At 45.3% G+C, this 12,586-nt stretch overlaps 1 protein-coding gene across 1 annotated transcript in view; it reads left to right on the plus strand.

The window, feature by feature from the left end:
- RASGRF2 (Ras protein-specific guanine nucleotide-releasing factor 2) overlaps nt 1-12,586 on the plus strand; it is a 137,866-nt gene that overhangs the window by 111,336 nt on the left and 13,944 nt on the right. Inside the window, exons 19-21 of the mRNA XM_014550194.1 lie at nt 6,888-7,000; nt 10,876-10,936; nt 11,187-11,290. Of these exons, the coding sequence (XP_014405680.1) occupies nt 6,888-7,000; nt 10,876-10,936; nt 11,187-11,290 (278 nt within the window). The remainder of the gene's footprint in view (nt 1-6,887; nt 7,001-10,875; nt 10,937-11,186; nt 11,291-12,586) is intronic.

Raw genomic sequence — 12,586 nt, forward strand, 5'->3', positions numbered from 1 at the left:
ACCAGTACAAACCAGTGTTTGTTCACAAAGTCGATGTCCCATGAAAGCAGCCAAAGTGAAATAGGGAATGCTCTGTTTCATTTAATTAGGCCAGCAACTGAGGTTCCTTCTGGCTCCTCCTGATTTCAGGGGCCTAGTCTGGTGCTCACTTTCACACTCTCACAGCAGATCCTGCCCAGGTGATTTTATCACCATTTGTCCTCTCCTTCTCCCCTCTGGACAGACTGCCTTGGGCATCACATTTCCTTCACTGGTGAGGACTCAGGTGAGGACAGAAATCTGGAACCATCAGTTCTATCTGGATTCTAGTGTTAGCTGACTATCGTCCTCCTCTGTAAAACTGCCAAAATGATCTGTATGGGGTTCTCAGGCACAAGTGCATTATGTGTCAGATTGCTCTAAAAAACATAAAATGTAAGAATCTATCGGATAGATATGGATCTTCTTTTTATTTTTTTTAATCCTGAAGATAGATTTTCATTCCCTTACTCTTTTTTTCTGTGCAGGCCAATAACCAAGTAAGAAGCTCCTAGTTCAGTGATGGCGAACCTTTGGAGCTCGGCGTGTCAGCATTTTGAAAAACCCTAACTTAACTCTGGTGCCGTGTCACATATAGAAATTTTTTGATATTTGCAACCATAGTAAAACAAAGATTTATATTTTTGATATTTATTTTATATATTTAAATGCCATTTAACAAAGAAAAATCAACCAAAAAAATGAGTTCATAGGTTCCCCATCACTGTCCTAGTTCCTTGAGCTCCATACCTCAGTCTTCCCTTCTCTTTTATACATCTCTATTATTATCCTTTAAACAGCCCCTGAGCTTCCTGTGCTTGTCTATCACAGTGCTCGGTGAGACATTGCAGCAGGATCAAAGTCAGTGTGAAACAGGATTAAATGGAACTTATTTTCCGTTCCCATTAGTTGCCATGACAGAAATTTCGCTTCCTCTGTAGAGCCAGTGGGATTCTTTAGCCTTTGTGGATGGATTCGCTGGGAGAAAACACTGGGAGGCCCCACATGGGATTTCATGTACACCAGTCGCTTCTCCTCTCTGCTGTAAGAGGTTTCTGAGGGAGGTGCTGTGAGGAGCCCTTGTTTTTCCCAAGTCGAGTTCTACACTCTGGGACTTTGGAAGCACTTCTGCGGACCACGGCAGGCAGGGTGCAGTCCTCAGGCCCCTCCCTGGCCAGTAGCCACCCATCACGTGAGAGCTACCTGGGGACCCCAAGGATCTGCAGGGCACTGGGGCCCTGGCTGCTTTGTTCAGGCCCCAAGGTTCCGCCTCACTGTGGCCTTTTCATTGTGTTCCTCTCCTGCCCACTCTGCTCCCAGTACCATCCACCTGTATCTCCTGATCGCTTTGCACAGAGCTGCTCCCTGGATGCAGGTCACAGGCTCCACTTCCAGGGCAGTCCTGTGACTCTGAGTCTCTCCTCTCCATGGGGAAGGGATGGAGTACAGTTTGCCTTCCAGCTGTCTTCATCCGCCTTTTCTCCTCAAATGGAGCAGGGCATGGAGAACATTTTCCAGAGGCTTCTGTTTGAGTTAAGCTCAAAGATCATTTTGGGGGCATAAATTAAAAAAAAAAAATCAGGAAGCAGACCCTTTTCAAACATTTCTTTTCCCCGTCAATCTTTGTCATTGTCTTGAAAGCTGTAATCCATATCAATTAGCTGCTTATCTGGAAACCAATGGAAAACATAGCGTTGGGGGGGGGGGTTCCTCTTTTTTCTGATAAATGCTTTTTTAAACAAACAAAAACAAAAAACCGACAGATTCTCTTTAGAGGCTTGAAGATGTAAGCGTGGGAGCTATCTGACTTTAAGGCTGTGGGGCAGTATTTAAAATTCTTATAAGCACAGCTGTTCAGGTCTAGAGTCTGGAATTTAGCAACTCATTCAAATGCAGAGTCATCTGTTAGAAAATGATCAAATGGATGATCTTCTGCACAGTTTTTCCTTCTTGCTGAGTTGGTGTCATTCATTGCCATTTGCCTCTGCTCAGTTATTTTTGTCCTAACGTACCTTCCACAGTTTGCATTGTGCCTTTTCCTAGTAGCCTCCCACTTCACATCTGCTAAAATCATTTCCCAAACTGCCAGTTTAAGAAGAATTAGGTTGCTTATTACCACTTGTCTCAAAATCACATCCCCTTCCCATGAACTTTTGTCCATTCATTCAATAAACATTGGAGGGCCCACCAGGAGCATCTGTGCTTACTGAATTTGGGGGTTCATTATATCTGGGTGTTACTACCTTTTCCTGGTACCCAGGCTCTTCCGTGACAGTCAAGTGCGCGTTTCCTGTGTGTTCCGTTCCTCTTGGACGGTTCTAGGACTTTAAGAGTAAGTGTTGAGCAGCTAGTGGCAAGGTTAGCATTACCTGGTATTGCTTCCTAGGGTTTCATTCCAAACTCAATGCCTTCCCTTGTGTTTTTCAATTAGGCTGTTCTTTCTGTCGTGGTGAACAAAGAGGCTTTTAACATATTTTTGTAGTTAGGTGATGAGAAGTGCTGGAAAACCTTGCCTGTCACTTTTCCACGGAGGAACCCTGATTCAGAGTCCAGGTTGCCCAGAGGTGGCAAGAAGGTCAGCAGGCCGGAGTTGGTGGTGGGCGGACAAGGCCCACAGCTGCCGTGCAGGGTCTCCCTGACAGCTGGTAGCCAGCACGGCCTCCCCTGGGAGAGGGTGACAATGTTAAAGTTCTGAATAAAGATTCACCTCCTTAAAAGAGCTGAAAACCACGCTGGTAATGAGGCTTGTTACCTCCAGTTTATGAGAATGAGGAATCCCATGGAGGGCGCCCTGGTGCTGTCAGGGTTCATTTGCATAGATCTTGGGATGATCACTGGGCATCTCTGTCCAGTTTCCCACTTGATAAAAGGGCCCCAGATATAACCTAAATATAGACCACAATTTAAATTAAATGTTCATCTCCTCCAGTCAAAAAAGATAGAAGACTGTAGTGTGCTTTTCATTTTTCTGAAAATCATTATGTCAAACCCCTTATTGTTGAGCCTAACGCATCCTAAGACCCTTCTTTATGAGCCCATCTCTCCAGGTTTTGAAATTATTTATGTGGTTTTACTCCACTCTGCAGTATTTCTACTTTCCTTTAAAAAAAAAACCTCTGGCAATTGTTAGGAATACATTGTACTGATTACGGTGAGAAAATTACTCTCATAATTCTCTTTACCCTCAAACTGTGTTTATTGAATCTGATTTCCCAGTGTCCTAGAATTCCCTTGGCCATACGCAGTATATTACTAACGATCACCCTGCTCTCCTGAAAGAATGAATGTAATTTCCATGATGTCTAAACTATCAACAGGGATTCGTTTTAAAGTGCTGGAGAATCTGATTTATTGACTCACAGATTATTTTTCTGTTGTGTGATCTAGTCTCATTAATATAGACCTAAATCTCAACGTCTCTATCTCAAATAGTTGCTAGTATAGGTGGGAAATAGTTCCCGACTTGGCATGGTAACCAGCTACTGTGTTATGTGTCTTGAAGCCCAACCCACCAGCACTGATTCACTGATACCCACTTTTTCTGCAGAGTCTGTGTGGTGTAGCAGTTAAAACCTCAGGCTTCAGCCAACACTGCCTGGACTTGAGTCCTGGGTCTGCCACCTGCTACCTGCGTGACTTTGGTCATGATACTTAGATTCGTTATACCTAGACTTCCTTGCATATAACATGGGAATAATAATGATTGTATCTATGCTGCTACTGAGGGTTAAATTAGATAATGAAGTTATTAAAGTATCACCTAGTATGTGGCAAATTCTCACTGTCTTAGTTATGATTACTGCTCCAGGCATTGCTCCCTGACCTAGAGGAAATACTGACTTTCTAATCATGCAGTAATGTGTTTGAGTAGCATCCGTAAGGTCTTGGGAAAATATCCTCACCTCACAATACGTTTCACTTGAGGAGGATTATAGCACCATCCATCGGTGATGTGTTCCTAAGCATTTGCTGGGTGCCACTCTCTAGTCCTTGACACCTGCTCAGGCTGTCCCCTCCTGGCAGGGTTTAGACCTGCATCTCCAGGCCCGGCCTCTCGCCTATGCCCCAGTCAGGCACTACCAAGCTCTCGCCTGCATTTGGATGGCCCCTCCGCAAGCCTCTCTCCCTGGGTTTCACGGGTTAATATTTCTGTCCTCTGCCCATCTGCCCAGACTTCTGTTCCCTCTCTGCCTCTCCCCTAAAGCCTTATGTATTGAGGTGCTCAAGAATAATAGGAAAAACGAGCTATAGTCTCCTTTTTAGAGATTTAAATATCAAAGTCTCACATTTTCTGGTCTCTTCACCTTTGAAAGTAAGATGGGGTTGTTGTTGTTGTTTTTTTCCTAATCGTTTGTCTCCTTATCCCTGCTTCATGAATTGGAAAACAGAAACTACCCTAAATAAACTGTTGCTGTGATAACTTCAGTGAATGCCTCAGGTCCTCGGGTGCCATAGGGTTCACTCATCTGGAGCATGAAGCTTGTGATAACTTCAGTGAATGCCTCAGGTCCTCGGGGTGCCATAGGGTTCACTCATCTGGAGCATGAAGCTTTGTGAGATGACCTTCAGCAGTCAGCTTCCCTACACAGGGCCCTGCTCCTTCTGCACAGGCTGCCAGGTCCAAGTCCAAGGCACTGCCCCATCCCAGATAGTCAGATGGCCTAAGAGCGCCATCTAGTGAACATCCTGAGTGCTGCCACGCCATCGTCTACCACCTAATAGTCTCATTTCCTACTTCAGGGAAATACAGTCAAAAATTAGATTCTATATAATTACAAAATGGCTGTCAGAAAGATTTATTATGAATACTCTACCTCTGATTTAAATAGTGCAAGTGACTTTTAGCTGCTTCAGGTTTCATTTTAACTGGGACTTTTGAATGGCCAATTCTGCATTTTACATGCATTGGTTCAAAAAGGAAATTTTACAGGCTAGGTAGTACATCAGATGATTCAGATTTTTTCAGTCAGTTTTGGAAGAGTGTTTTGCATGATTTTGTTTAAAGGCAAAGTCTTGCTACTCCAAGGGTGATCCACATCACTAGGGGCTCCTCAGAAAAGTGGAATCTCAGTCCCCATTCCAGATCTGCTGTGCCAGAATCGGCAGTGATTTGTGGCCACATGACAACTTGAGAAGTGCAGGTGTAAAGGACTCTTACTGGAGCTGGAGGGAAGACCCATGTTCCTCGTCTGAGCCACCCCCTCCTTACACCTCTCCTCTCGGCCCAGTGGCCCCTGCTGAAAGCAGATCATGGCTCCGGCCTTGTCTGTCCCTGGATCAGCTGAGAAAGAATTGAAATCATATGCAGGAAGTCACTTTGAACATGGTAAAAACCTGTGCAAATGTAAGGGGAAATTATGAGTGAGAATTTTCATATTTCAGACTCGGCCATCATCAGACAATCTGCTTACATTAGCTACATCAGCAGCAGTGCGAGTATTCACCTGTAACCATTTGTCATGCTCCTAAGAGTGTTTGGGCAGATGTGACCAAGTTTTCAAGGGTCAAAGGTCTCTCTCAGGCTAGTCTTCCCAGAGCTCGAATAATAAAATTATATTCTGTTTTTCTCAACAAGACCGTCCACACAACTTACCTTTCTAGGGTCTCAGAAAGGTTCCCTTTGTAAAGCCCAGCATGCGGCACAGTAGGTGTTTCATGATGCTTGTTGATTAAACCACTAATTAGCCTTCAGCAAGGTCCAACACTGGCCTGAAGTCCTCCACACTAATCTATTCATGATAATCAGATTATTTATATCATTAGAGACCTAACATTACTACAGGAGGATTTGATCGTCTCACTAATAAATACCAACTATTCATTAAGAAAAAGACTCCTGATGGCTGAGAAGTCTTCGGTAGTGCACACAGATTGGAGTAGGTGAGATCATTAACTGCTAAAATAAGGGAGAGGGTGGGACAAAGAAAAAACAACAGCAACAAGGCATTACTCTCTTCTTGCATACATTTTAAAAGAAAAATCAACGGCCAACAATCTGCTGGACAATATCGGTGAAATTGTAGGAAAACATATTTGAAGTTCTATGACTGGTAAGAGGTGTTCACATCTGTGTTGCCTTGGGCCCTGGTCGCTCCTGTTCCGGAAGAAATGGTGCTGATGGTCAAACAGGGAGAGTACAATATTGAGGAAAATGTGTCACATGGTTCTCCACTAAACTGAGGCGCAAAAAAATATTCAATTCAGGTTAGGTTAGACTTTGGCGCTGTCTTCATTTTTTGAAATTATAAACTTTTTTTGCCCCTAATTTACTAAATATAACAAAAGTATGTTTTTAAATTGAATTGATTGCAATTAGTTTTTTTAAAATATATTTTTATTGATTTCATAGAGGAAAGGAGAGGGAGAGAGATAGAAACATCAATGATGAGAGAGAATCATTGATTGGTTGCTTCCTGGGGATTGAGCCCGAAACCCAGGCATGTGCCCTGACCGGGAATTAAACCATGAACTCCTGGTTCATAGACCAATGCTCAACCACTGAGTCACAGTGGCGGGGCAGGGCAAAGCTCTTTACCCACTGGGTCAACTAAAGAAGGCTCCTGGGAAAAATGACATCACTCCCTGGACTTGAAAGATGAATAAAAATAAAAGTGGAGAGAAGGCACAGTGTTCCAGGCAAGGGAAGCACAAATCTCTTTGAGGAATTCCCATCCCTGGAAAGCCTGTTAGAAATAACAACAGAGCCCCATCCCAAACCAATAAGTCAGGACCTCTAGGGGAAGTCTAAGGCCCATACATTTTATTTCCCACACATAGCTCTAGAGAATGTATCATGACAAATAGTGTCACGTAACATGGAGCTAAACCCTTCAAAACGGAAATTTAAAAATACCCATTTTATTTTGTAGGATTTCGAACTCAACAATGAACTAAAGATGAACGTCCTAAATTTGCTAGAAGAAGTTTTGCGAGACCCAGACCTTCTTCCCCAAGAAAGGAAAGCCGCAGCCAATATCCTGAGGTAAAGGCAATTGCAGGTGCCTATTAATGACATTGGTTGATTTGTGCTATGTCACAGAAGATGAGATCCTATACAACTAGACGCTGGGGCAGCGGGGGTTCTGCTCTCAAGGGGGGAGGGTTACCTGTCATCTTCGTTTTCCTGCTATCTCGGGAAGCCTTCGGGCTGAGTGACGTAAGTTGTGTGGAGTGCGATCGATCGTTCCTGTTTGCGTGGGCAGACCGTGGTTTACTGTGGAACCAAAAGTGAAGGGGGGAAGCCTCGAGGGTCCTCCCCTGCGAGCCCAGCAGGCATTGGCAGAGAGGTTTCTTTGCCTCACTTGTGTGTCTGAGCAGGTGGCAGCGTTTCAGCAGGAGCCTCCTGCAGCTGGCTGTGGATGTGCCACCCAGGGGAGGCATGCATTTTCTTGGCTCGGTTCACTGGTCCTAGACTAGTTTTACTATCAATGTCTCGGGCTGGGATTTCCACATCATGTAGGTTATATAAATCTGGACCCCACACTTCCATGTCATAACGGCTTGAACCTGGTTTGGTCTGTCCACCCAGCATCCAAGCAGGTAACAAGCTGTCTTACAGCTTCTTGAACTAATGGTGGCTTTTTTTCTAGTCCACTCTTTCTGCAGGGGCCAGCCGTCAGTGGCTCTGTGCAGACATTTCAGTGTCCACCTCCCTCATGGCTCTGTGGTCTGTCTCTGCTGGGAGGTGGGAAGCCAACAGCATCTGTCTGCCTCGCCTGGTTCTCCTTCCGTGCTCTAACTGCTAGCTCCCTCTTCACTTGCAACCTTCGGAAAGAATCCTTTTTTCCTTCCAAGGTCTGCTCTACTGGTTCTCTGTGACAAGAATGCTTATGTATAGAGGGGAGACCATTTTCACTCAGCCCACCAGGTTGTTCAAAGTCCATCCCTGATGTGGCAATGGCAGATTTGGGTCCGTAACGTTTCAACAACTGGCCCATAAGGCATTCTTAGCCCCGTTAGCTCAAGATTTCATAGCCAGCCCGTTCTCTGATCTAGGAGTTGTCATGGGTTGAATTGTATCCCTCCTCCCCCCAAATATAGTGAAGTCTTACTTATTTGGAAGTAAGGCCATTGCAGAAGTGATTAGTGAAGATGAGGTCGTACTTGAGTCAGGTGGGCCCCTAGTCCAATATGACATAAGAAGACGGCCATGTGAAGACAGAGATGCAGAGAAGATGCACATGAAGATGGAGCAGAGATTGGAGTTATCTGGCTACAAACTAAAGAATGCCAAGGGGCTCACCGAAGCCTGGAGAGAAGGAAGGCCATGCTTGGGGAAGCATGGGAAGGAGATGGTCTGGCAGGTCCCAGAGCTGAAGCAGCAGGAGATGGAACATTCACATCATGAGGAGGAGCAGGGTCTGCGCAGGCTGAGCTGTGGACACAGCCTGCGGTCGCAGCAGCATGCCAGCAGCCCAGAGAGTGTGGCCTGGTCTCAGGCCCATTGCTCCTGGTGCTGTTTTTAAGCCTACCGGATTTCTACCATTGAAGGAAACATTTTCCAGGCATGGAACTTGTATAATCCCATTTCCATCTGGTATTTCATTTTAAATGCGCAAATATTAAACTGGTCATACTGACCCATAAATGTGAGGGAAACCCAGGATCCTGGAGTGTCTGTTAAAGCTTTGGGATAGTCAGGAGACGAGAAGCAAATTCAGCCTCTCTTGGAACTGGAGCAGAGCTAGAGGGGACTTCCCATCTGAAAGGAAACATTTTGTGAATATCCCTCCCAGGGAATCTGAGTCATAAGTATGGGAAATAAAAACATACCATGTAGTGAAATGTAGCCCTGATATTAGAGATTTATATGCATTCAGGTCATATAACAGGGATACATAAGCATGGAACATGTATTTAAACATATATTACATGAATAAAGCAAAGTGAAAATTGCTGTGATGAGCCACCCTGCCTCACACAGTCGCACAGGGGTTACTTTAAGCTTCGTTGGCATAGGCAGCTTGTTGCCCTGTCTATGAATAAAAACCTCTGCTCAAGAATTTTGTATTTCTAAAACACCACCCCTCCAACGTTGTCCGACTAGCCGGCCGCTGAGCCTCTGCAGTGTGGAGCTTTTTGTAGACAACTAACAGCCTCCAAAGGAAAAGAAACAATGACTGACTTCTTGGAATGTCAAGTGGAATGAGTTCAAGTTATAAAAAGGTGACCCCAAACCTCACAAAGCTCCCAGAAGCATCAGTAGGCTCCAGGAAGAGAGAAAATGTTAACTAACTTCATGGGACCAGAATGTATCTTGGAACATTAGGGTAAGATCAGTGAGGGAAGGAACATTTGATAGAAGCTCACTAATTTCTTGACCATTTCTTTCCAAGGGAAGAATATAGTCCATCCTCATAAAAAAGATCTTTCCCATGGGTACACATAGTTGTGTGGCCACCGATCTCTCTCCAGAAACCTAGCCTACAGTGGAGAGGATGGCATATACTCTAGAAAACAATCACTTTTATTTCCTATGTGTCAGCCTTCAGTGTGATTTAATGGTCTTTGGAGAGAGAGTCGTGTGTACTCATTTTTTCCCCTCACCTATGTCTGTCCTTTACCCATGAGGACTATTTCCTTCTGCTCACAAATGACTGACATGGCTAATCGCTGACAAGAAGACTGACCCTCCTATGACCTAGAAGGATTCTGCTCCCTGGTAAATAGTCAAAAGCTTTTGTAACAGGGGAGGAAGACAAGGAAAGGGAATTGAGTGTGTTCTATGCAGGACCTTAAAGAGGTGCCCCCTGTAAGCTTGATTAGACAAATACAAGTAACCAGAGAGCACAATTGGACCGCACCCTGGCCCGCTTAGGCAATTTCTTTGAGCTTTTGTTTCCTCATCAGTAAAATGGAACTGATAACACTTACTTTGAAGGGATTTTTTGATACATGAGATAGTTAGTGTATGTCAAATGCTTAGCACATACCTGGCATGCCATGGGCATATAACAACCGATCTCTGTTGATATTTTATTTGGGGGAATGGTAGTTTGGTTTTAATCAATTCAAAACACAACAGAACTTCACAATATTATTTCTTTTGAAACCAGTTTCCTCCAGTGGATAGGCTACATGCTTTGAGACTGTTTAAATATTTTAATACTTTTAATATGTGAGTCTGCCTTCATTTTGGAAGACTTAAAGTGCTTGGCTCAGATGGTAAGTTATATAATCAGTATAATTCTGATGCTGAACTTGTGAGGGACAGGACGTACCACTCCCACTGTGAAACCAGCACCCACTACAGGGATAATTAGCTTCTGTATTTATTCATCTGTTCATCACTTATCAAAAAAGAATTTCATTGAGAGCCGAATGACATGTGTGGAGACATGGCACCAAACCTCAGGGAAGTGCGTCTGGGAAGTGGGGCGAGTTCACCTGCTGGCTTCTGCCTCTCCTGGTTCAGATGTTTGCATGGAGGAAGTCCCCTGAGCTACAAGTGAGTGGGGAGCGGGTGGCTCTGCGCCTTCCACCTCAGCAGGGAAGGGCAGGTTTAGGGAACAGAGGAGCATGGATGGGGCACTCGGGCTGTTAGAACTCCCCCTGGATGGAGAACTGCAGGAGGCCCGAGTCATCCCCAGGTGCACTTTGATGGTGGTGTTTTCCTTACAACCTCGTATGTAACAAGTCAGCTCTCTGGATAATCCTGTGCCTTTAACATGTGTGTTTATCCGTTTCCTTAGCCTCCTGTCTCCAGCTCAGGGCCCCACAGCCTGCAGCAGGCGGCCCAGCCACACAGCCCTAAACCCTCTGACTCTTCACCCAGGGAACACTGTAACGCTTTGCTGTTTCATTCCTGCCGTGTCTACTTCCTTTTCACGGGGGATTTTTTTTATTTTTATTTTTTAGAGCTCTTTCACAAGATGATCAAGATGACATTCACCTAAAATTAGAGGATATAATTCAACTGGTAAGTTCCCCCAGGGTCTGGCGCAGGCCACGTCTCAAAGGCCAGCAGTGCCTGGACTGAGCGCCAGCCACATGTTCAGTGAGGCTCTGGGAGGTGAACCAAATGTGCGTGGGGTTTAGCGACTGGTCCATGATGTGAATGTTCTTCGTAGCCAGAGTCTTTGATGGACTTTGTGCTTCAGCAGCTGCACCGAGCACACTGGAGCCTCACTGGTGTGTGTCTCACGCCCTCCTCCCCCCATATCTTGCAGACGGACTGTCCGAAGGCCGAGTGCTTTGAGACCTTGCCAGCCATGGAGCTGGCTGAGCAGATCACCCTCCTGGACCACATCGTCTTCAGAAGCATTCCCTACGAGTGAGTGCTGTCCTGGCAGCCCCGGGCCCTCTCAGGCAGGAATAGCGGCTTAGCATTGAATTATTCCTGAGGCACATGTGTGTGCCGTGGTGTGTCTTAATCTTAAAGTGGTTTGGTCCCACGGAATGTCTTTTGGTTCTGGTTTATATCGGAAATGTTGATGTGGAAATAGTGGGGACTCTCAAGATGGTCACACTGTGTTTCTCTATGTATGATGACAACCATAGAATGTAAATGCTCTAAATTTTGCTGCCCACTTGCATAAATCAACAAGTATTGCTGAGCTTTGATACCATGGTCTCATCACACAGCCTTTTGATTTCCTTGTGTAGAGGGGGGGGGCTCTTTAAGCCCCCTCCCAGCTGTCATATTTGGTAGCCCATAAACAAAGCCTTTGCTTGGACAAATGTCAACTGTTGGCACATGTTCTCTCTGAACAAAGAACTAAATAGAAGGTAAAGGAGGGGCTGGGCAAGAGATATGAACATGTTGTACAGAGAGAAGAGGACATCTGTGAGGATGGAAGGTCAGGCATGGCAGGGTGGATGGGCAAAGGGTGGTTAGAGGGTCAGAGCCACAGCTCTGTTAGGAAAGCATGAGGCAGGGACAGAGGACGCCCCTGAAGACTTTTATGTAGCTTATCTTCTTTCCCTATCCCTCTTCCAGCACTCCTGGACCAACCCATGGACATGAAAAAAAATAAAATAAAATAGGAATGTGGCCCATTGGCCATACCCAGTGACTATCTGAGGACTTGAGTTAGGAACCACAGTGCTTCTTCCCCCCACCTCCTGACCACCCTCCAGTGCAATGAGGATTCAGAAGGAGATGAGCATGACCTCTGTGGAGGAGGAGAAAGAGTAAAGCCCAAACCTTTGTGGTGACCCTTGGTGTGGTTTCTTCCTGGGACCCTCCCCACCTCTCACCTCTGTCCCTTTGTGCTGGTGTGAACATCTACCAATTATTTCCATCCACAGAATTGCCACACCTTTTATCCCATAGCCTTGCAGAATGGGAGCAGTACCACCAATAGCACCACCACAAAGAACCTTGCCCAGACACTCAGTCAGCATTTCTGGGTTAAGAATATGTCAGAGTGATTTTATTTCTAGTTACGCTTTGTAATGACTATCCTATAAAATAAAAGGGTAATATGGAAATCGACTGAATGGCAGAACGACCAGTTGCTATGATGCACACTGACCACTAGGGGGCAGATGCTCAATGCAGGAGCTGCCCCCTGGTGGTCAGTGTGCTCCCACAGGAGGAGCGCCACTCAGCCACAAACCGGGCTGA

The sequence above is a fragment of the Myotis brandtii genome, unplaced genomic scaffold (assembly GCF_000412655.1).
Source record: "Myotis brandtii unplaced genomic scaffold, ASM41265v1 scaffold115, whole genome shotgun sequence".
Taxonomy (NCBI): domain Eukaryota; kingdom Metazoa; phylum Chordata; class Mammalia; order Chiroptera; family Vespertilionidae; genus Myotis; species Myotis brandtii.